The 26,499-nt window shown below is 36.5% G+C and overlaps 1 protein-coding gene across 50 annotated transcripts in view; it reads right to left on the reverse strand.

Annotated features, from left to right (window-relative positions):
• The window catches only part of mycbp2 (MYC binding protein 2), a 243,579-nt gene that overhangs the window by 211,669 nt on the left and 5,411 nt on the right, over positions 1-26,499 (reverse strand). For all 50 annotated transcript variants that reach the window (NM_001012247.2, XM_073911709.1, XM_073911708.1 and 47 more), the window contains 2 exon segments: positions 5,601-5,816; positions 25,107-25,182. In NM_001012247.2, the coding sequence (NP_001012247.2) occupies positions 5,601-5,816; positions 25,107-25,182 (292 nt within the window).

Here is a 26,499-nt window from a genome sequence, read left to right on the forward strand (position 1 = left end):
AACAGGAGTGTTGGCAGGTTTGCTCACACATAAACTCTGCACTCTGTCTACTCCAATATTGTTGATAAGTCATGGTGGACATTTCACTATGTCAAATTAATATTAAATTATCATTTATTTTAAAAAAAATACAGGTCTATTTTGTCAATGCCACAAAATATTGCATTTTAAAATACTGATTTATTTTAACATGCGAACATATTAACAACAGAACATATAGTTAGATCTTCACAAACCTGCACCAACAGTTTTTCAACAGCATAGAAAAACTGAATAAACTAAATAAAAATAATAAATAAACAGTCCCCTGCCCTAGATATCACTTAAATGACAAATTTAGACTACAAAACAAAAACACTGACTGAATCCTTTTTAAGAAACGGCATATGCTGTTTTTTCCCCCATCATATGTTTTTTTTTTCTTCAGCAAAATAAAAATAGCAGACAACGTTAAATCCATCGCACCACGAAAAATATGCATTTAATTAATGATCTACTCTAATTCTTTTATCACAAGCCTCTGTCAACATTTTTAATACAAGTCATTAAAGATTATGTCTTGAGCATCTGATTTTACCTCAGAGCGTCTGTGCTTTTAATTCCTCTCTCACTTGCAGTTCATGTGTGTTCGCGTGTGATGAAAGACAATAGCTACGTTCTATCTACCTATTTTTATGTGCATTTTGGATATGCACATAAAAACAAAACAGTTGACGGAAACTGCATGATGCGCATAAATTAAGAAAATGCAAATAACCAAGTAGGAACTTTTTATACGATAAGAATAGATGAGCATAAACTGCGATGGAAACACTTTTACAGAACAAACAAAAGACAATTATAAACTGTTATAAAAGATCACGTGATGATAAAAAATGTGTGTGAATGAAAAAAACAGTAGGCTGAGCACATTGTAAAGCATCTGAAATGTTGTTTTGACATTCTAAAATGCCTTAACCGTTTCAGTATTAGTGTTATTATCTTATTAATAACCTCCAGAGTCAAGAGCGCCTGTGTTCCGCATCTCATGTCTTCAAATGCCATCGTGCGTTCACTCACTGTATATCAGGGTTGCTTTCTGAAGCAGGTCGCACGGCAGAAGCGCCGCTCGGCGGCGCGCCACACAGCGCCATGCATTTTAGAATTCTAAACATAGGTTTATATCAGGATGCACACACCGGCGCCGTAAGTCGGCGGCTGTTGGCGGCGCCCGGCCACGGCTCAGGACGCAGTTCTTTTTTCAGCAGCGCCACAGAGCACCATCTGATTAGTTCATATTAAATATTATTCAAATGTGCGCATCTGGTGTGCGATACTTTACACTGTCATGTGCGCGCCGTGTTGCGGCGCTTCTGGTGTGCGACCTGCTTGAGGCGCAAGTCTTTATTAAATGAAGAAAAGATTCACGCAGCTTCTCCTACCACAGCAAATTAAATTTTAATGTTGATATTTGACGCTAGAATATCAGTAATTGACGATTTGTTCACTTTGTCTTGTTGGATGGAAACGTTTCTTTATTCACACGTCTTTTATGCGATAATCCAGTTTTGCGCATAAAGTTCATTCGCATTTTTGGATGGAAACATAATTATGAGGCTCATATGTTGACTTTTTGTAAAGTGTAGACTACTATAGCATATAGCAATTTTGTTGTTTACACATGATATTGCATTCATTTGCATACATGTTACATAAGCTGTAAAATGAAAGCCTCGGTTTGGTGCGGCCAATCACACCGAATGCGCTTTTCCGTTGCAAAAACGCAAGGCGCACCACACCTTTTTTGTTAACAAGAAAAAACAATGCACGTTGCGCTTTTTTATGTCACTAAAAAAATGACTAAATCAGCTGTGTAATGTGCACGAGTGTTGCTGTCAATGTTGTTATAATTGTAATATTTAATCATATTGTGATAGTCAAGATTTGTAAAGTAATACAGCTTTGGATAACTTAAAACATTGACCACTAGTCTCTCTCCATCTTTACCAGTTCTCCGTAATCGTCTTGACAACAAAAACACTGATGTCACACTCAAGGGAAACCCTGGCTCTGTTTTCATTTGATTAAAGAATGAAAAAGCACAAAAACGCGAGGCCTGCAGGGAGCATAAGCAGCACACAAATCACTCGCAGCTATTAGTAAACCATTTAACAGATGCGCCTCTCAATTCAATAAGAGTGTTCGCTGTAATTGGTCCCTTATGCAGCCCAACTTTAAAAATATATAAAATAATATTTTTAATAGTTAACAATACCATTAATTAGTTAAAAACACACCCTTTTGTTTAACAGTTAATCTGAGCATCCCTAGTTGCTGACCTTAAAATAGTTTTTTAAAAATGTAAAACTGCTTTTATTCTTGCCAAAATAACACATAAGAGACTTTCTCCAGAAAAAACAATATTATAGGAAACACGGTGAAAATTCATTGCTTTGTTCAACATCATTTGGGAAATATTTGAAAAAAAGAATGAAACAAAACATAATTACAGGAGGGCTAATAATTTTGACTTCAACTGATTATGCTTTTTTATTTGCTGTTTTGATTATAATAAATGTATGAAACTATTAATTATTTAAGTATAAAAACCACATGTCAAGTTTAATGATCTACATTTTAAACCTTAAATAAAATCAAGTTCCTTCTCCAAATATGCAAAATAAACATAAATATATATAAATAAATGAAACAAAGCAAAACAATTGTTGAACGCCTATACCATTCTGAGAATAAAAAAACAGCATCTGAGAACGCAAGGAGAAGACTTTTTCAATGGATTTTCTGCACTCGCCTGCTGCTCATCATGGCACTTTAAACAAAATTGCACTCATTTCATGCTTGAACAACTGAATTAATGCTTGACTATATTCTCATTCAATTACATTATCGATGCTGTAAAAGGTCTTGTGAAATTGAAAACAGTCTAGGCATAGGCCGGTATAAGATTCTGATGATATGATGACCTTGGATAAAAATATTGCGGTTTCACAGTATCGTAGTAATGTGATTAATGCTTTAAAATATATTCTTTTTAAATGTCTGGGTAAAAAAACTAAAACATTTTTCCCCATTTAAAATATTTTGGAGCAGTAAACATGTCAGGCTAAATAAATCATTGCCTGACATGTTTTAAATGAATCATTGACTTCTGCTGTCTTCATTTGTTTCAAAAACACAGATTTCTTTACAATTTAAAACGGCGTATTTGGAGATACTGTTGTCCTAAAATAAACCACAGTATACCTTGAAAATATCATCCCATGCCTAAAACAGTCACATAAACATTTCAACGTTTAACGGTGGCTAAAAAACACTCGCCGTGCATATAGCCCATTCAGTTCCATGCCTGTTTGTAATCCTGTGATTCTAAATATCACAATTAGCTGGTTCAGGTGTGTTTAATCCTGGAGCTGCACTTTGCAGGATGAATCTAAAGAAACATGACAGGGCACCCATACTTAAAATGCAGCATTTTTTGTTTATACGACTATGTAATTAGTATGTTTTAAAGTACTTTGAACTGTCATTGTTAAGGAACCCAATCGTAAAACTGAATCACATCCAAAATGCTATCGTTTCTTATGATTTTAATTCATTTTCTTGTGATTCCCAACCCTTTGCACACTTCCTTCTAGGTGGTATAGCCTACGCACAAGATCTTTGAAGTGGAGACTGGAATTAATCAGACAGCTCTCCACATTCGGCTGTGATGTGAAGGGAAAATGTTATATTAATAGGATAACACGGCAGAGCCTCCCTTTGGCCATTTTTTCAGAGCTGAATAGAAAACATGCTCTGCTTCCACTACTCGGGATACTTCAAAATGAATAATGAATAAAACGTAAAAAAATCAAAAATCAAAAATAATAATACTTGCTATTATTATTTATTTTAAACATCACAATAAAATTGTATACAAAAAATAACTAATTTTAATATCTCAAAAATACAATAAAAACATACACAACCTAACAAAGCAATGTGTATATTGTACCACTAAAAATTGCTGTAGGGGTGTGTGACACTGAAAAAAAGTATTATCTCACTATTTTATTGTACATTTATGGGAATCATTTTTTTTTTCTTTTTACACAGGCACCTTGACTGGTTTGACTGGATAAATAAATAAATATAACACTAAAACATCCAAGCAAATGACTGTATTTATGAAGGCATATTTTAATTGCATATTCAAATGATTAGTAAAAAAAACATATTTATTTATAAATGAAATAAATGTGTTGCTTTGAGAAGCACAAATGTTAATTTCTAATTTTTTGACATTTTTTATTAGCAAAACAGCAAAACTTTACTACCTTAAGATTTTAACTTAAGTATTAAATTTGTTGTATGTTAAACAATTGTTAAACATCAAGACCACAATTGTAAATCAAGACAAAAATTATTAGTTTTTTTTTTTTTTTACAAGTAGCAAAAAGGAAAAAGCTTAATCCAATGCTTATTTTCTGTTAGCCAGAACAATTAAGGTGGTTTAATTCCCAACTTTTTGTGTATAATTGCTTTAATACACAGAAGTAAAAGGGAACCTATTATGCAAAAATCACTTTTATAAGGGATTTAAACACAGTTGTGTGGCAACAGTGTGTAAATAGCCAGCCCCTTAGGGTACAAATTAATCACCTCTATTTTTTTATAATCTCACTTGATAAAAAAAAGTCTGCAGAAAAACACTTTGATTGAGATATTCTCTTTGTACATGTCCTAGAAGGAGGAAAGCATCCAGCCCGAAATATACAACTATCTAATTAAAAGTAATTTTACAAGAGAGAAGTTAAAGGCCTACATGTCTTTGGATGACAATTTTGTTCCGCGTAGTCATGTGCAAGAAATAAAGTGCCATGATTACCAGATTAGTGGTAGTGCTACAAACCAAGGTTCTGCCTAGCCAAAGACAAGGAAAGAAGATGGAACGGTCCAAGGCCTGGGTAATCATCAACCAGCAAAACAACTGCATTCTGACAGCGAAGTGCACCTGTATGGCAGGGTATGTGAACTTACATTTTTACATGTACATGATTGAGCATAGCGTGAACTTACCTGATATGAAATGAGAACTGCAGAGGTGAGCATTTTTAATTAGCTCCCCACTCCATCCATCTCAATTTAGCCAATGCAGTGGCATTAAAAGCAGTGTGGTGCATGGTAAAAGTTAAGTCGAATTTGGCATCCTACCGCACAACACAACATGTTTGCTATTGCACCCAGTCTGTTTTTGCAACCAAGAAGGCGTGTGACATCATGTGTGACGTAGGTTGGTAAGTCCTCTATAGTATCAAGACCTACATTTTTGGGACCATGACAACCCTACTATAGACTATCTTAGCCAAAAAAGTCTGCTGACACAAGTTTATAGCTATGCCCATTTTGAGAAGAAGGCAGGAAGCACAATCACTTTTGAATTTAAAGCAACAGCAACCAAAATGGCACATTTTGGATAAAAGCCTTAAAAGGGGCAGTTTCCAAGATTTACCAAAAATAATTTGTGGGGTATTATCATTTATTTTAACTCTAGTAAAAAGGGGCATAATATGGCCCCTTTAAATGGTGCTTCATATACTTATTGTGGTCCTTACACTTACCTTCGGCAGTTTGACAAAAGGTTCGCGGTACTCCTCCTCTTCCTCACTGTCAGAGTCACCGCTCTGCACAGAGTTTCGAGAGGCGAGGGCCAATGCGGCCTCTTTCTGCTGCCAATCCAGCACGCAGTGCCGTACATTACAGTAGACATTGAATGCAGAGGGATTGCTGTGGAGTTTGATGTCAGGCACTGGAAAGGCCCCATCCAGAGTATCTGTCTGCAAAAAGATAAAAACACAGAAAAACATTTAGGAGAAATACACCAATTAAAGGGAAAAAAGAAAAAAGATTGTGGCATCCACCAATTTTTATTTGCATTTTGGATATGCGCATTAAAAAATAAAAATAAATAAATAAATCGGTTAATGGAAACGCTGTGATGCGCATACATTTTGAAAATGCGTATAAGAAACATATGGGCATAACTGAGTAGGATAAACTTTTACTTGATAAGAAAACATGCACATGAACTACGGTGGAAACATTTTTACCAAACAAATTCCAGTGTGCGCATTAAAGAAAAACAAAAAAGCATGTGTTTTTGTTTTAAGAGATCATGTGATGATAAAATGTGTGTGAATGGACAAACCAGCAGACTAACCACATTGCAAAACATCTGAATTGTTGTTTTGGTCATTCGAAAACGCCTTAACGCCATTTCTGTATTAGTGTTGTCATATTACTAACGACCTTCAGAATTGTCAAGAGCGTCTTCAAAATGACGATGTCAGCATCGTCTTCTGAGGCACAATTCATTTATTAAATAAGGAAAAGATTCACGCAGCTTCTCCTACCTCAGCAAATTCAGTTTGTACTGTTGATATTTTGCGCCAGGCAGGGCTCGAAATTGCAACCATTTTGGTCGCATATGCACCCGAAATTTTACCTATGCGACCTCAAAATATATTTGGGAGCATGTGTGCGAGTGCTAAAAATTGTTGTGTGCGACCAGTTTTTACAGCAAAATGTTCACCGCATGCGCGCATTTTAGAGACATTTACGCAGAATGCATCTCTGCACTTGAAACGCAGCACTCAGGAATGGTTTAAAACAGTTGTCATGTCAACTTGCAGCAAGAAACAGAGAGCTATTACCACGAAAAACTAAAGTGCTGAAGATGAGAATGAAGATAACACGGACAGATTTTGTTTTAGAAACCATGGCATCTAAAGTTACAAATAATGACACATCTTAGTAGTAATCATGTGCTGAATCTTAATCCATCATCTACACTTTTCAAATAGACTTCCATTGGCTTCAAGTCCGCTATGAAAAGTCTGTGGGATGGAATTTTCAGGTAACTGTTTGCCCCATCTAGCACGAGAGCTTCTGTTTAATCTTTCATATAATCGCCAGACGCTGTCAGCTATTTGTCAAATTTAACACCACGTACACCATCGCAAACCGGCTTACACTGAGTAAACCAATATCGCCTCATGAAAAGTATTGCTATTAACATGACATATGCATGTAATAAAGTACAGTATATGTCAAAAACATCAGTGCAATATTAGACAAGCCCGTGAGAACAGCACAGTTATATCGTTAACAGATTCATTCATGTCAAGCAGTGCGTGCAGGGCCGGTGAGCGCTCAGTGTACCTTTTGGTCACTCAGTTATGTTATAAAAATCTATTTTCTTGTGATTCTGTTTAGACATATTTTTCTCACGCTTGCATATATATTTTTTTTTTGCTTGTTAGTTTGATTACTACTGATTTCAAATGCAATACATATGTTTGTATAACACTAGTAACTGTGCTTATAAGTGTGACTAAATTATGGCTGATGCACCTAAATTTTTTAAGTTAGGATCACCAGTGCTACCAAGCAAAAAGGTTAATTTCGAGCCCAGCCAGATAATCATGAAGTGAAGATATTGTTCTCTTTGACTAATTGGATGGAAATGCTACTTTATTCGCATGTCTTTTATGCAATACTTCTGTTTTGCGCATACATTTAATTAGCATTTTTAGATGGAAATATAGCTAGTGACAAGCTATGCCAAATCATGTTTAAAATCGATATCAATTTAATTGGACAATTATGAAATCAAGATAATAGTTGTTATAATGACTGCTTTTTGCATTTGTGCCACTTTACAGTGAACTACGGCTCTTTGTATTAAATACAGCTCATGAAAATGCAACATTTAATAGCATATTTTTATTCTACACTCACTTTCTAACATCGTTTGAAGGTTTAAATTAAATCCTTCCGTGAGATAATTCTGTAATCATATGATTATTAGTCATGCTGAATCAATGAAAGCAGTTCACTCTTCATAATAAAACGCTATGATGATTTCCTGGGTTTATTCATGTTTGGAGTTTCAGCACCCTCGGGCCTTTGGGAGATCTTTACTACACACAACTGTGCCTCCCTGACAAGCACAATAAAAGTCTGAGGAGGCACAATCTTTGAAAAGGGAGGCAAACACCACATAAGTAACAGCACATTAGCCGAATTTCATTTCAGCATGTCAATTTCTCAAAGTTAATGTCATTTTTAGGGATGTAGTGAAATAAAATTTCTGGATGCACTTGAAATATCAGGATATTGAGCTATTTTGAATCATTGACCACAGGATGAGTAAAAGCACAGTGAACACAATTGGCAGTCTTTTTTTCAGCTCATATTTTTGGAAAAAAAGCAACAAAAAAGACATTTTCATATGATAATTTTTTGGCAGACAGAAATTCAGTTCATCCCTAGTCATTTTCACATTAAACTCTGACTGATGTAGTGTTATAACACAAAGCAGTCCAGCCCACTACAGTTTACACCACTGTCTGTATTATCAAGATCTACAATGTATCCAAAGTTTAATTGTCCCATTCATCAATCCACTCCCTGATAGGCCTAACTAATCCATTTGTCCTCATATTGGTCTATCTGGCCATAACAAAGGATGATGTAATGCGGAGAAGGTCATTCATTTTAGGCGGACACCACAGAGAAATCTACCCCACTTGTCTGGCACAGTGACAAGCATCTGAAGTCATTAGAAAGCCACACATCTATGAGCCATGCCTAGCAGCCCTACACTTCCTGTCATTTGCTAGCAGCATTGCAAATCAAGAGCAGCTTGGTTAAGGTGTTACCTTACTAAATGACTCAAAAAACTGCTGGTTTTAAGACCAACGGCTTCTGGTGTATAAAGTCACAGTTCAATTATGTTTAATGCCTGGTCACAGTTACGCAGGTATGCATCACAGCTTGGTTTGGCTACTTGACTGTGCAGCTGAGATCTAAAGTAGTCCGTTTGATTCACATTGCATGTAAAATAATTGATGTATCAGAACAGATGTCACTGCAGCATATTTATGAACAGAACACATTAAGACATGCCAAACAAATAGTCTGTGATGCATCACAGTGTTTACCCAAGAAGGGCTGAGGGGGTATTGGGGTGCCGACACACCAACACAAGGAGTCATGGTGTTAATTTGTTTATTTTAATGACAGCAGTAGACAACTTTTTTTACAAGCTAAAAATTAACATTTATTTTTATCTTTTTTTATCCACATTTCAAGTACACTACTAGTACATTGATGTTAGTATACTTATTAAATAAAGTATACTTTTATAATTGACCTTTACTTTAGTATACTTCTTTTTCCTAAGGTTGTATTTACTGACTTACTAAGATCAGTTTTGTACAACCAGAGGGAGTATTGCTGCTCTGACAGCCAAGTTGTGTTAAAGCTAAGGATGCTCCGATCAGGATTTTTGCAGCCGATACAGAATACTGATTTCTTGTGATGGTGATTGGCTGATACGGAGTACTGATTCTAATGCTGCACACTTTATTATGGATTAATAAGCACATTTTACAGCTTTACAGGAAATAATTCATTCATTTATTTTACTCTGCCTTAGTCCCTTATTTATCAGTGGTCGTCACAGCGGAATGAACTGCCACAGAAAATAATATAACACAGATATAAAAATAGTTTTTATTAATAAAAATTTATATTATTAAATATTCATGTTAAAACATAAAAAAGTTGTATTTATCTAATAATTCCAGCCAGCTTTTAGTGAACTTGCAATATTGTTCAAACAGAACTTTCAATTGTTAAATGTAAAAAGGCCTAAATACATGCAAGACCATTTAAACATATTGCTTGTCTCCAACTATTGACAGCAGATGCCTTATGAAGAGAGGGATTTGCACTCGTCGCTATGATTTTCGAGTATTTTAACTTATTTTGGAGATCACAGGGCTGGTATAAATTTGCGGGAGAATCGCGGAGCTTCCGGGAGAGGTCATACGGTTGGATGAGACACTAGATATGAACGCATCACATCAGCTTAAAACAGTGGAGATACAATGACTGCACTTGCAACAAAAAGAGCAGGGCATTACTCGCTTGAGTCGCGCCAATAAACTGAAAACAAATCGCATCTTAGGGTGCTTTCACATCTGTAGTTTGCTTCATCTGGTCCGGACCAAGCGCAATAAATGATACATTGTTGCATCGTCTGCCGTCTTTGGGTCGTTTTCACACCACACTGCTGGCTTTGGTCCGAACCAGTTGAAACGAACCAAAATGCAGTCATTTGACAAAATCCACATCTCTCATTGGCCAGATGTTGTTAAACATTTTTCCTAAACTGCTTATTGATTGGTCAGAATTCACGTGCGGGAAAATGCCAGTGAATTCCCGCAGGTTAACAAAACCTTTAACTCTGGAGGGACGACTGCGCTGGCTGATTGTATCCCTGCTTTAGACAAACTATACATTACGAAAATGAAGCGCGGCCGCGGCTGGAAAACAATGTTTAATGCATCAATCGTCACTTCAGGAGGAGCCGTGAATTATTATAGCTAAACTGCAACATGGTCATCTTGCGGAAATATTACCAACGATCCATCAGGTAATGTTTTCCCCTCTCTCTCTCTCTCTGTTGGTAAAGCGCTGTCAACAAATATTTTTCATCCATATCCCATAATGCACAGCGCATCAGCCTACGGCAGCTGAATTAGTCCAAAACGCGCAGAACTTTTTGAGGTTGGACCTGTTTTAGTACGGATCATGTTCTCACCACAAACGAACCGCTCCAGGGTTCGTTTGAAAGCATATCGAGACCACCTCTTCAAGCAGGTCTCGGTATGCTTATTTGGTCCGCTTTTCGTGCGCACTCGAGTATGATTGCTGCATTCTCACCTGCCCAAACCAACCGTACCAAAAGGAGAAACGAACTCTAGTGCGATTCAATCGAACTAAATAAGGCAGGCGTGAAAGCACCCTGAGATGTTGTCACTGTGACGCAAACATATTGATCGCCCCCTCACATCATTTACCCGTGTTGTAGCTGCTGTAGGTTATGCATACTATACAGGAGCGCACATGCGTCTTTGGTCCTGTCAGATGTGGTGCACACTCTCATTCCCATACAGCAGAGAGTGTCTGTGTGACTGTGAACTCTACCATGCACGATTCAGACACCAGAAATTTAAGTTTGACATTTTAAAAATGACATGCTGTTGTGAACATAAGATATTGCATACGGCTATTAAGCTTGTTTCTTAAAAGTAGTGATCTGGTGCTATATATAAAATACAATTAACTTGACTTCAAGGTGGGAGGGGAAAGCTGTTGGGAGGGTGGGGCGACCCCTAATATTATGGTAGGGGAAACACTGTATGACATGTTCTGCAGGAGGAGTACGAGTTGTTACCTTCGGGGAAAAGGTTCAGAGTACCTTGCTGTAGATTAAATAGATATTTTATCTGGTGAGCATTAAGCTATCAAATAATAGTGGTATCTGTTTTGCTTATTTATCTGTATAGAGTTGGGCATGTAACTTTTTGGGGGTGGGGGAGTATATATGTATACTCATTTGTTTTTGTATGTTGTATTGTTTTTTTTTTTTTATGTTTGTGATGACTGCAGCTGAGGGCAAGAGCCTAAGACAAATTTCCCTAACTGGGACAATAAAGTTATACCTTACCTTTACCTTACCATGCCAGCTTTTATGGCCGTATTCATAGAAAGAAAAAGTAGAGACTACATTAAGGATTTACTATTTACCTTTGCTAAGAAGCTCAAAATTGTATTTGGATTAACCTTTAAAGGATAAACTGAATAAATTAAATACCTTACAGAATTAAAACCAACACAATACAAAAGAATATCCTTCAAAGATAAAGTGCTTTACCAAACAGTGGAAGGATCTCCTCCGGGTACAACGGGTAAAAACAATCTGGCCCCATAAAGTCACTGTAAAAATGGAAAAGGCCTGACAAACTACAACACTGCCTCTGACTTTGCTCTCTAATTCAACATCCCAGATTTGAAATGCCCCAGTTTGGCAGTAAATCAATGTGAAGCTCGCTGAAGTAAATCTTATATAGACTCCATGAGAAAAAGATTTACATTCAGTAAACACAGTGTTCTGCCTCTCGTTTCCAACTATGTTGGTAATTTAGGAACAGAGGAGACTGCTTAATAGACTGAACACAAAAAAACAAATGTAGCAAAATAAATGCATAGAAAAAATAAACCATTGTCTTTGCATAAATTAATGTCCTTGAGAACAAAGAAACAAATTAGTTTGTTCTTTATCTCTCTCTCTCTCTCTCTCTCTCTCTCTATATATATATATATATATATATAATTAAAGCATAAATAATTATAATTATATATATATAAAATATAATAATAAAATATAAAATATATATAAAATTCTTATCGTGAAGGGATAGTTCCCTTTGAGGTCGGAAACTCCAACATTATTTAAAAAAAAAAATCATGGGGAATGGCCTGATCACCAATTAGTCTGAAGAGTAAGAAAATGGGCCAATAAAGGCATATGAATTGCCATAAAAGCTTTTTCACAGGTGCAACTGCTTAATAATCAGCTGTGTATATAAGCAGCACCTAGAGGAGCTTTTGTCAGACCTCGCTTTAGATCCAATGCACTAAAGAGAGAGACACACGCTGCTCTCGCATCCAGTTTCGCATCCAGTGCATGAACAACACATTAGATGGTGAACGAGCTGGGAGGTTCTCCTGTGCCCTGGAATTTCACTGGGTGTGTATAAGAGCAGAATAAAAGAAGCAGTTTCTTTAAGAGGGGAAGACAGTCAGAAAATGCGTCTTATTCAAGATTTCGTACCGATATACGTTTCGGGATGCGTTGGTTGCTTAGCACCGGATGATGGGCATGACAGCTGTGCCGCATGTCTGGAGGTCCAGGAAGTGTAGGCAGTTCTAAGTGGCAGCTCATAAACAGAGGAGGCAAACCCTCCAGGGTCCTGTTTCTTTCTTTTTGGAGGTGCACAGAGAGCTCACACAGATGTGGAGGGTAACTTCTCTGCCTGATCGTTGAGCACTTCTGCCCTTACCACCCTGGATGGTGGGCCAGGGGCTATGAAGCTATCCCGCAGGTAGAGTTTGCCATTGCGGTTAATCTTTGCACGGAAAGCACCACTGCCTGAAGGGATAAGCCAAAAACCCCATCCAAAGCATGTAAGCTATCTGCATCACTTAAGGTCAGAGCTTACACTCTCCACACTACCGCCACCAACCAGTGCTACTAAACGGATGTGCTGGCTGCGGTGCAAGATGGTGGTTTCTCCCCAGGCACAATGCATGAGCTCTGCACGGTTTACTACACTCTTATGACCACCAAGTTGGCCGTTCATGCCCTGGGGAGAACGATGGACCCACTTGTGGTCCCGAAATGCCACCTCTGGCATACCTTGGTGGATATGTGTGATGGCGACAAAGCTCGCTTTCTTGATGCACCCACATATCAGGTGGGCGCATTTGGCAACCTCATCAGGAACTTTACCCAGTAGTTCTTTGTGGTGAAAGAGCAGACCAACGCGATGGGTCAGGTCATCTACCACTGGGTTCGAAAGACTGCTCGAATTGGTTATGTCAGCCTTGTTAGCACAGCTAAGCACATCAAGATGGCTCATTTGGACAATTAGACTTGGCTATGCGATTCAGTTTGCCAGAAAGCCTTCTAAGTTTTTCTAAGGGCTTTCATTTAAATGCGGTGAATTCCACAGCCAGCTCTGTCTTCACAGTTTTTATTTTGGCTACCCAAAAAGAGTAGTGGGCTACCTCCAATCCTGGATCTGCGCATTCTAAACAGCTATCTGCACAAAATGCCGTTAAAAATGCTTGTGCAGAAATGCATCCGTGCATCCGTCCAGAAGACTGGTTTGCAGATATAGACCTGAAGGACACGTATTTCCATGTCTCTATTCTCCCTCGTCACAGACCGTTCCTTTGGCTTTGGTTGATGTTTGAGGGCCAGCTGCATTCGCAATTATCTTGATGACTGACTTATTTCAACTCAGTCTCGGGATCAATTGATTATCCACAGGGACAGGGTGCTCTAACACCTTGACCTGTTGGGGTTTCAAGTCAATGGAGAGTAGAGCAAGCTCTCCTCTGTGCAGAGTATCTCTTATCTCAACATGGAGCTGGACTTGAACGCTCAGTCTGTAAAGGCACAGTTTAACAGATGCGTTTTAAATCTTGATTGGAATGTGCATAATATTGGACCACATCTGATCATTTTTGAAAGCTGATTCCTGCAGCGGGAAGCATAGTAGCTGAAGGTAGATTTACCCTGCTTTGACTGATCTCTTGGAATTTTAATTTAATTAATCATAATGATCTGAGTAATCTGTAAGGTTTGTATTTAGTGAGCATATCTGTAATCATTTACCAATATTGTTACTCTCAAAGTGACTGATGGCAAGTTTCTTTTGTTCAAAACAATTTATTTAATTAAAAATCAAAACTTTTGAGTAGAACTGTGCTGGTAAAACTTAAAAAATTATAAGATTTTCTTTATTTATTACTTAAAACTGTATTATTATTATTAAAAATAAAATATTTGCAGTTATGTTCACACACTGATCTTGTAGAATATCACATTATAATTATGTTTATTATTATTTATTTTATACTTTCTCAGGAATGCAGCCCTAAAATCTACCAAGAAACGTACTGTGCTCACAAAGTAGGAGTTCGTCTGCTTCTTCCTCAGACTCCACTGACATTTCAGTTCATTCGATAACAATCCAGTCAACCACATATTAAGAAAGGAACCAAGGGACATAACAAGCACTTGGAGGAACAACCTTTAACAAAGCCATAATTGAGCAATGCAAGAAACGGAGAAGTTCCTGTACAATGAAAGAATGCAGAATAAAGAAAGAAAAATCTAACAACAAAGTCTAGTATATGAGAAAGGAAGGGATGTTTTAAATGAGCACATCAATTGTGGTTTCCTGTGATAAAAGGGAAAATCCTCATGCTGTTCAATGATGCTGTTTTCAGAGGACAAACCATTCCATTTTCTCACAATAGCAAAATGTATTGGCAAACTGGTTCAACAACGACAACACTGACAAAAAAAGAAAAGGAATATATGGTGTTGCAGCTCTGTGGTGCTTTTAAATCTTTTACAGCCAAACTACATTGGAAAATATTTGTAAAAATGTGAGTGCTGTTTTAAATAACGCTCACCTGCGAGTGCTTCTCCAACTGTTAAATCGTTAAAAAAATGACGAGCACTCAGCAATAAGTGTAAATTGTTAGCTCAGTGCTTTGCCTTGCAACCGATGTTTTTAAGTCCATGACAACTGCAAAAAAAAAAAAAACTTAGCTGATATTTCTGCAGCATAAAAATGCTTCGGCAGACATGTGACCTAAACAAATTCACACAAAAATTACAATTCTGTCAAACCTTTTTGAGTTTCTTTTCTTATTGAACTTAAAAAGTAGATATTGACAAATTTTGGAAACCGGTAGTCATTGACATCCGCATTAACTGTTTTCTACTATTGAACTCAATTAGGGATGCAAGGATTAACCAATTTCACTAATAACCTCGCTTTAATTCGAAACAGTTAATTAATCGTAAAGGCTTTACAAAACCATGTTTCTGCACAGAACAAAACTACAGCAAATAAACAAAGTCACACCAGCTGTGAGCAAGTTTAAAGTTACAAGCTTGTACATCAAGGCTGATATGTACGCACACTGGATTAGCTATGGCTGATGCTATTAACTAAGGATGGTTTACATATTGCGTCTTTATGCTTGCTAGTTCGTTATTGGAGGTGTGCGGCTTGCACGCACATATTAGGATCGACAGGCTCACATTTTCCAAGCACATCTAGTTGAAAGAATTCTGCCAATGCCCTGCAAGTCATGTGACAAGAAATGGACCATTCTGTTTCATACTTTGTATGGAATAAACACATTTCTATTCCAATAAGAAAAAAAATACAAAATGAAAATGTCAAACAATTTTGTAATATAGTTATTAAACATGGCTTTCAGACAGAGGTTCAGCAGCCTTTAATTATATTTGTTCTTTTTAAGACATACTTATGTAGCTTAGATTTACAATTTTTTTATTCTTATTTTTTTTGTTTATTTATTGTTCTGTCATTTAGCTTCAGTGTAAAATTAAGACTTATGTTTTAATGCTAAAAAAAACTTTACTCAATTTTAAGTCCAAAAACAAATAAACTATTGTTTGTTTTATTATTATTTTGTGCTGCATTAGTTACTGAGCCGCAATAAAGAACACTTTAAAATCTGAAGAGTTTTCATGTGATTTTACTAAACTAGTAGTGTTTTAAAAGAAATGATTGCATAATAATCGTGATTTGTTATAACCGTGAAATCATGATTATTCCTCAGACTATAATTGTACAACCAAAATCTATAATCGTTGCATTCCTAAACTCAATCCTACTATGGATGTCAACGGTGTCTGGTTTCCAACATAATTCAAAATATCTTATTTTGTTTCAACCAAAAAAAAGACACTTATAAATGTTTGGAACCACTTAAATCCAAGTAAACTTGGTGAAAATATTTATTTTAGAGTCAAGTATCCCTTTTGTTATTAACACAATAAAAAAAAACAGTCATGCGTGCTCACACCAGACCCGGCAAACATCAATAAATCAAGATATTCGCACATAAATAGACACACGAACATTCACTTCATTCCTGCGTCAAATTCACTTCACAATAGATGCAGATTTGTGTCATGGGCAGGGTTTCTGTTTGTCTAGTGACTCTAGCTTGATTGCAATTCATTGTAGCTTCATTCATTGACTGTAGTCATGTGCTTTAGGAAGGCTGAAAAACAGTGAAGATTCATTTAGCGTCGTGCAGGGCTCGCAACTGCGAAGTTTAATCTATGCGACCTCATAATATATTTGTAAGAATTTGTGCGACTGCATCTAATGGTTGTAGTACGACCTGTTTTGATTTTTTCTAAAATGTGCTGAATCCCTCTTCAATCGCTCTGTCAATCATTCAAGGCTTTCAGCTGTCAGATGACAGGGAGCTTTTGTTACCTGCTGAAGAGTGAAAAGTACACAGGTGGCAAACCCCACCTAAAGTTACAAATAATTTCGCAGATGAGAGAGTGATAATGACTTGTGGTGAATGTTGATCCACCAGCCGAGATCAATCGATTGTTTTCGGAGAAGGTGCCCCAATCTCAATGCGTTGCATTCACTGCGTGTTCAGCGCAAATGTCCGCTAAATGTAAAATCTAATACTTTACAAATCATCGTCAAAGAAGCTCGCCTTTACCAAGTTTACACTGAAACTGTGGCTCATAACAAAGAGCAGTATTGCACCGGTGGTCATCGCGAGAATCCTGCTCTGCCTGCTCATAAATTGGTGCAGCTGACTCGCCTTCTTTCCACAAACATAGAAAAATGAAGATCAGGTCATAACGAGACTGGGCATTTAAAATGACACAAACCGAAATCAAAACTTTTAAAGTGTGATAGAAGTTGACATGCAGTAAATTGACATGCATATAAAAATAGTGCAAAATAATAAATTCTTATTGCAAAGCTTCATTTTTGTTTGATGCAAACCATACTTTTTTTTTTCATAAAGTAACAGACTTTGTATAGCATGAACTTGCATTCAAGCACATTCAAGGCAGCATCACAATGAGAAATTTAATTCATTGTTATTATTATTGTCATTTTCATCATCATTAATATTCTATAATTATTAGACATACATTTTGGAATTATTGCACACAAATATCAATGTCATCTTAGCATTAGTTAGATAGTTGTTTCTGGTTTTCGTTAGTCCTAATTGATGTTGTTTTAAAATACAATAAATCCCTTAATATACAATTTGCAACGGTGCTCATTCATTTTTGGTGGGTGCTGCTAAATTTATTCTGGTGCTCCTAAATTCTTTTTTCCTTTCACTGGTGCTACCAAGTAAAAAAGTAAATTTGAGCCCTGTCGTGTCGAGTCCACTTGATCCATTCAGAGGTGCACCCAGCTCTCTGAGTTCATCAACTCCTCCAGAAAGTATACCTGGATGATGGAAGCTTTAATTGGTGCTTACGACTGAGTCCAGCCCAGTTTGATGAATTGTTGTCCGGTGTCAGCAGGAGGATTTCCCCTCGGGACACCAACAATAGGCACTATGTCATAATCACCCCCCTACAAGAGCAAGCTCCTGATTGGTTAACGAGGCGCGAATCTCTGTTAAAGATTAGATTTTCCAACTCACACCGCTTCATTCACGCAAATCGTGTCTTCGCACCACAGAATGTTTATTTCTGTTTGTATTGTAACATGAAAATCAGAAGCACTTTATCCGCGTCTGGTGTGAATGCAGCATCATCGTTACAAATTCTGAAAATACATTTTCCTTCTTTTTTATAAACAGTATTACACACTTGTTCTTTAGGAACCAGCTGCGTGAACAAAATATGATCTATTTACGTCTGCGGCGAATAACATTTGCCTGAAATTTACGACAATGTCAGCAAAGGGGGAGACAATAATACATAGCTCAGTGGTAGAAATCAATCATACCATGTAACACAATGTGTGAATTGAACCTGTGCTGCAGTGTCAGTGATTCCAGCCTGCAGGTGACAATGGGTTTCTTATAGCTGTAACAAGTGGCAAAGCATGGTGCACGACCCCAGCTAAATAAAACGCAGAGGGGCTTGAAGGTTGTATTTAGAATATGAAAGCCAGTCGTCTGTTCAATGGTACATGAGTCATACTAAGTACAATTTACCCATAAGTCCCACCCCAGCAGTCTGAAATGTCAAAGGTAAATAATTTCAGTGTATGCCTCGTTTCCACTGAGCAGAATGGTTAGGGTTGGATACTGAAACCCTGTGCCATATTACCCATGTAACCGGTATGCACCAAATCAGCGTAGGTATGTTGATGCCAAAGGTACATGGAACAGCCTAAGATATGATCATTGTCACAAGGGGGTAGGGCTGGGCAATATGGGCAAAAAATCAAATCTCTGTATTTTTTGGAGGAATGATGCTATGTGATGCATAACCGGTATTTTTCCATGAATGGTTACTTGAGAGTTAAAGCCTTTTTAAAACAAAATATAATTCAAACACAGGGGTTTCCCTCCCTTTTTACAAATAAACAGCTGCACAAAAAATAACAACTGCACAAACTTTTTGATAAATAAAATACAGTACAGATTTTTCTCCTGCTTAAAACGATAAGCTGCACATTTTAAATTATAAACAAAATCTTTCATGAATAAATACAGTACAGGTTTTTTTCCTGCTTAACAGTATACATTGCACTACTGTACTGTCGTGCAAATAACAAAGTAAACATAACCACAGAAAACATAGCTACATTGTCAGAGCAAAAAAAAGGAACACACTTAAATAGTAACACAACAAAAAGTATTGTAGGATAGAAAAGAACCACAATAAATGTAAATATGAAACACACAGTATTTTATGTCACAATTACTTACAAGTGTTGTTATAAATAATCTTGTATACCACAGATGTGTGATTTACAAACAATTAAATCAGCTGTATATGTTTTTTAGTTACACATTTACATGTATTGTGCACAATTATTAAACAGTGCACATACCAAAGATATCTAAAGATAAGTCTTTCACTCCATGTAAAAAATCCTTTTCTTTTTCTTTTGTTTTGTTTTGTCTAAACTTGTTTTATAAAATATTAAATAAGGATATGAAAACGAATAGACAATAGATATGAAAAGTAATGAAAATGAGTACTGTAATGATATGCTAGTTAAGCATATAAATGTAAACAGTCATTATAACAGAGCTAAACGTGTTATAACGTAAATGTAAAGAAAAGACCATCATGTAATAAATATTAAACTTTCAATCAGTGAATATGAGGTGGTTTCACTTTGGAAATGTGGTAAAAATTTGTTCCATTTCGGCATTTTTAATTGTTGTGAACACATTCAGGTGCTGCATGTCAATTTGACAAGTCTTCTATGTTCATTGTTGCTGTCAATTGCGGAAGAAATGATTGATAAAAGGTTTTCTAATAAACCATTGTGAGTGACAGCTGCAGGCACCGTGTGACGTGCATGCAAGTGAGGCGGAGTCAGATTTGTCTGGGGATTTCAATACAACACCGGCACTGCATATTCCTCCTCGCGTCAGTGAAGGGTCATTCTTGAACGATTCGTTTATTTTGAACAAATTTTTTGTATGACTCATGGAGTGAATCATTCATTTGCGCATGCACACATTTGTGCAAGTAGAGCTCACGTGCTACCTCGATTTTGGGCAGAATGCGCACATGTGGCCTCAAACCAAATTAATATGACAGATATTGGATAATTCCGCATCCCTTTGGTGATTCATATCGATATATCCCCAGAACCCGATTTACCGCCCAGCCCTACAAGTGGGCATGTCTGAGAGCCAATAGGAGAGGAGTGAGGCCAGTGGCACGGCCGCTGATGACTGTTCCTTCATAAGAGCTCTAGAAGAAGTGATCACAAAGAAAAACGAGAGAGTGCAAAGCATGGGACATTTTATATTTTGGTTTTGGGTTCTTTTTCAGTGGCAGTTGTTTCTGTTGATTTCTTTATTAAATGTTTAATGTCTCAGCCAGTTGCCGCCTCACACAGTTGTGTGTGTGTTTTTTTTTTATTCATTTGGCATTTTTGCTATTGGGATATGACAATACGTGAAGAGAAAACACAGTTAAAGAGAAAGGACTGAGATTGGATAGGGAAAAGTCTGCAAACTGGGACTCAAACTCAGGAAGCCCAAAGAGCAATGGTGTTGTATGTCAGTACACTGCCCACAAGGCTATTAGTAGCCCCTGCCATATAGTGAGCTCTTGTAATGAAGTTATGGGTTGCGGATGGAAGGACATCCACTGCGAAAAACATTTGCCATAGTAGTTGGCGGTTCATTCCACTGTGGCGACTCCTGACAAACAAAGAAATAAGTCTAAGGAAAATGAATGAATGAATGAAACTAATTTATATTATTAAGTAGTTATATGAATAGTCATACACTAACTGTCACCTTAAAATAAAGTGTAACTAAACTGTGTAAAACATGTGCCGGAATAGTTGGCGGTTCATTCCGCTGTGGCAACTCCAGATAAATAAGGGACTAAGTTGATGAAAAATTTATGAAAAATTACATTTTGATTAATCAAAAGTAAAAATTGTAATATCTTTAACAGTTTTGAACCCATTCAGTTGATTTCTTAAGGTTAGCTTAGCATAAATCATTTAATTGGATTAGACTATTAGCATCTCCCTCAAAAAAGTAAAAAGAAATCCTATTTAAAGCTTGACTCTCTGTAGTGACATTGTGTTCTAAGAACCACAGAAAAAAGTTGCTATTTCCTAGGTTGCTATGTCTAGGATGTACACTCTCATTCCGGCATAATAATCAGGGCACTTTGCTGCTGCAGGGTTACCTAGTTACCTAGATGAGGGCTATTTTCAAGTGCTGTGCCCCATGATACGACAGCAAAGTTCCTTGATCAATACGCTGGTCTAAGCACATGTTATAACTACAGAAGAATCAAGCTTTAATTAGGAGAAATATCAGATGCTACTGGTCTAACTCGATTCATGCTAAGCTAAGCAAAGCTAAGCTAAGCTAAAAGTTCTCCCACCAGATGCAGAGATCAGTTGAATGGATTCAAAAAGGATAGGTGACTTGTAAAATGAGCCTATTTCCATAAAAAGTTCTCCATGCTATTCAAGAAATGCCATGACCAGTGGGAACTCCGCATATTGGAATGATTTTGCTAATGTCATTTCACTGCACAAACAGTGACCATCAGTATCACGAAGCTGTCTGGTACTATATCAGAAAAGAAATCAAAGTCATTCTGATCCGTCAAACAAAAGCAAACTGAAGCGCATCAACATTGACAGACAAGCCCTCCCTGCTGGAGAAACTCCACCCATCTGTTTGTGTGCAAACAAAGGCACCGAGCTCCTTTTAAGGAGGCTGAGGCAGAGAAGGCGAAATAGATGTGAGCTTTTTCCTCCTTAGCCAGCTGGGTTTTAGGCTGGAAGATTATTTCTGCATATTCCCCTCTCCACTTTCTACAATCACATTATTCTCTCTTACCCCTGCCTGTGAAGCACTCACATCCACCGGGGAAAAGAAAGTGCCTGGGAAAGGATATCCAAACACAATCAGGCATTAACCCCCACATATGCTTTGGGGAATGCGATGACAATACGCAACATCCAATAGGAGACATTTTGGGTCTGTGCCTGTTTTCTGAGCACTGGTAAATGCTGCAGACATAGAGAGACGAACCCTGCTGCAAGGCACACCATAGGTGCTCAGTGCAGGAGATGGAGGAAGCTGTTGCCATGGTAACCTGCAACACATGGGTCGCCAAGCAACAGCCAATCGTGACCTCGCCACTCTCGCAATCTCCACCATGTGTGCGAGTGTTTACTGGTATCTTCGCAAATGACGACTAAAAGCAGCTTACAAGCAATAAGATAATAAATATCCATACGAACAGCTAGTGTGAATAGATCTTCATGGAAGAGACTTTAGCAGAAACTTCAAGGTGATGTAGTTACACATGTTCCATGCACTTACTATAGTAATTACAATGAATTATGATTAATTACATATATCTAGGGCTGAGCGATATTGCAAAAAAAAAATCATGATATTATGTTTCATATCATTCGATATTGATAATTATTGAATATTTTTAACAATACATTTAGGAATGTCAGGATTTTTTAACTAATTTAATTTAATTTACCCACATTACTAAGGCAAATAATTTTAATAGTCAAAAACAAAAATATTTAAACTAAATATCTGATCTCATAATAAAATAAACATAAGTGTTAAAGCAGGGGTCTCAAACTTACAATTAATTAAATAAAACTTTAATTTAAAAATTTTATTTAATTTAATTTACCCCCCTTTAATTTGAAAGCTTAATCTTAGTGCGGCCCGCAAGTTTGATATGTATAGCACTTTACAGTTTTGTGTGTGGAGCTGACCGAACCCACAAATCACGGTGGGGTATATGGCTCTCGAGGGCGGGACATCAGCTGGACTTGATGCAGGCAGAGAAACATTTCCCAGTGAGTGAAAGTCACAGCAGTGTTGCCATGGAGTGTTTTCCTCCGTGCCTGATAACTGCCTCGTTTCTATTAGGCACACGCGGACATTCGTCCCAGCGCGCTTCATTCACAACACTTCAAAAAAGTGTTTTTAAGCTGCTGCTCAGCGAGACATTATAAATATATAAATGTATATAAATCAGTGTTTAATTTCAGCAGAATCTTGCCAGATCCTGTTCTGGGAAATGTCAGATATTTGTATTTTTCTTTCCGATATTTTAATTGATTCGGCATTACCTTGTGCGCAGTGAATACCTGCATGTGTGTGTTTGTGTGTGAGAGAGGGAGAGAATGAGTGCAGCAAATGCTGTGTGGATTGTGTGCGCGCAGGCATGATGGTAGTCACCATGGGCTAGTTTAAGCAAAATTCACGTGTAACTATTGGTCCTGAACAATACTTTCAACAAATCATTTTTCTTGCATTTACAATCACTTTCATAGGTTGGTGGTGGTTATTGTTTCGCGCACAGTGAGCAGAAAAGAAACCAAAGTGATGCGTACGCAGCAGAATAAAAGATAAGGAACTCAATAAGCCCCCTGTAACCCGGACCAATTATAGTCACACCATTCTTTGTGTGTTGTTTGCATCGCTCTACCTGAATTGTATTTGCTTTGCCTCCTACAATGAACATTACATATATTTCTATATGATCTAAAAGTAGTCAAAACAAAAAAACAACACAGTGTTTCTTCTTTTTCCTGTAACAGCAGCACGGCGGATAACAGTAAATATCTTTTTATCTTTTTTTATCTTTATCTTTTTTTTATCTTTATCTTTTTTTATCTTTAAGATGTTTTTTTAACTAGTTGCGACTGGAAAATGTGTGCAGTTCATGTGCACCGCTTGCACAACATATGTGCTTTACTCCCATACGCACGCCGTGCAAGTTGCACGCCTCCATTGGAAACTTATACTATAAGCTAATTGGCACTACTTCTAAGGCAAGTGCTCAGTAGCCACATTTTGTTAAAACTTAAGCCTTCATAAGGAAACTACATACCAAATCTTTTTTTAATCGATATTAATAATGGTGTACGGTCAATAAATATCGATACCGATTTTATCGCCCAGCCTTATATCTAACTCTAAACATAACCAACATTCTAGCCCCAGCCATAAAGTAAGCACATGTAATAAATGTATGTGTTACGGCTAAAAGGGCATCCAAACTGTAAAACATATACTGGAATAGTTGGCGATTCATTCTGCTTTGGCTACCCTTATAAATAAAGGAATAAGCCGAAGGAAAACGAATGAATGATTCAATGTAATGAATTTATATTATTTAGTAGTTAAATTTATAGTCACACAGTAACTACCTCACAATAGTGTATAAACAAAACTTTAAACAAAATCATTGTTTCCAGAAGTTTAACGCGATGGCTGCATCCAAGATCACATATTTACACAATATAGTGCACTAAAAACAGTAAGCAATCCGTGTAGTATGTCCGAATTCATAGAATTCTAAAAATAGTATGCGAGAAGTACCCTGGATGACTTGATGCTTCCGAATTCTGAACTACGCATTGGATGGACTCTACGCTATCCCATGATGTACCGCAAAAGAATTCATAAATGGGATTGAAGCATTATAACTGATGCGGGTAGGTCATATGATGATGACAAAATGGCAACTTTAGTACATCAGAGTTCCATTCATACTACACCCATTCATACTGTATAGAATGCACTTTCTAACAGCAGAGTAGTACATTTAAATTCAAATGGAGTACCAACTGAGTAGTAAGCCATTTCAGATGCAGTCTATATATAATGGCCAAGCTGAAAGATTTAAACAGAAGCTGGTAACACAATCATTGTTAATTGAAGTCATAAAAGGTACATTGATGATAAAGATGTTAATGCTTTTAAAATTATGAAATGTAAAAGGAATGTAAATGTCTAACAAAGAAATACACACAAATTCCAGCAGATTTCTTCAAAATTCTAATGTAAATATGGAAATTATGCTACCAAAGATGGCTTTTAATCTATATAACTTCACAGTTTTAATGGGAGAACAAAAGTGTAGCAGTAAACAGTATTGACAGCCTTACCTTTGTTCTTGTTTTTACTTTTGATTTGACTTTTTGCCTCCTTTTTAGCTTCTTCTTGCTCAAAGCTTTCTTCCCCCTGAAACAAAATGAACCATGTCAGTTATCACTATTCACAAATTAACATTAAGCTCAATGCAGATAAAATCATACAAATGGTTATTAAATCTGGTTTATACTGCAGCTTTAGGTGGACAAGAACTGTCTGCTTGTTTTGACATGCTGTTCAGAGATAGAGTCACAATAAAAACAAAGAAAAAAAACTCCTTCAGTATTGGTCTATGTGTCAGCACTTTACACAACTTATTTTTTCATCTGGAAGACTGTAGAGTTTGATATATTGAGAGTGTGTAGATATCCTTCACCCTGAAACTGCCAGTTAACAAATAATAGTTGGCAATTTAGTGTCCAAAATAAATAAGACACAGTGAATGGACTGCTTTATTAGTGTTTTTAGGGCTCAGCGATACAATGAATGTTAGCATTGTTACTGAATTTCTTTGCTGACAATAAAAGGAAAATATTTCACCAATTATATAGAGAGTACAAAGTTTAGCTTTATGTTTGTATACACACGTTTTTCATTTTAATATTCCGTTTCATTTTATCTTTAGTTTAATTTTAGGTTTGACTTATTATCATTATCATAATTATCATTATTATTATGTTAATTGTTCATTAATTACCTGCTGCAACAACGCTACTATGCATTGCTACATTAGCGTCTTGAAATGCTAAGCCACAGGCCTTAAATTGTCACTATTATGGTTAAACTAGTGAATTTATAAATCTATAAATCATGTGTTATGGTTTAGATATTTTTATAAATGTTTTCTTATTTTATTCAGTTTCTACTGTCCAGTTATTTTATCTGGATAACAAACAACATTTCCAGATTAAAATTTAACTGCAGCATTAAATATTTTAGCTTTATTTATATTAACAAATGTATTTGACAGTTGCCGTTTTAGCCGAGAATGACATACTCTGTATTTGGGCTGCACGATATTGAAAAAATCTCATTGCAATATTTTATTTTTCTGCAATAAATTTTGCGATATGAATAATAAAGTTTCACAAGATTTAAATAGCTGTATTTGATAGTTTTCTGGGGAGTCTAACAGTATTCAAGTACAGAAATTGACCAATCACAACAAAAAATATGCTTTTCTTATTTTGCTTTGTCTTGTTCTAGATCAAGTAAAAATTTTGTTCTGTTTTTACATCAAAATTAATAGTTTTTCCTTAAAAGAAGCAAAAGTACTTGCCAACAGAATAAAAAAATCTTGTTTTTGCATTGAAATGTGGATATTTGGTCTAGAAACAAGTCTAAAATTTACAGTTTTGCATAAATTCTGTATAAATAATTAAATATAATTAATCTTTGCTATACCTC

This window comes from Danio rerio, chromosome 9, assembly GCF_049306965.1.
Source record: "Danio rerio strain Tuebingen ecotype United States chromosome 9, GRCz12tu, whole genome shotgun sequence".
NCBI lineage: Eukaryota > Metazoa > Chordata > Actinopteri > Cypriniformes > Danionidae > Danio > Danio rerio.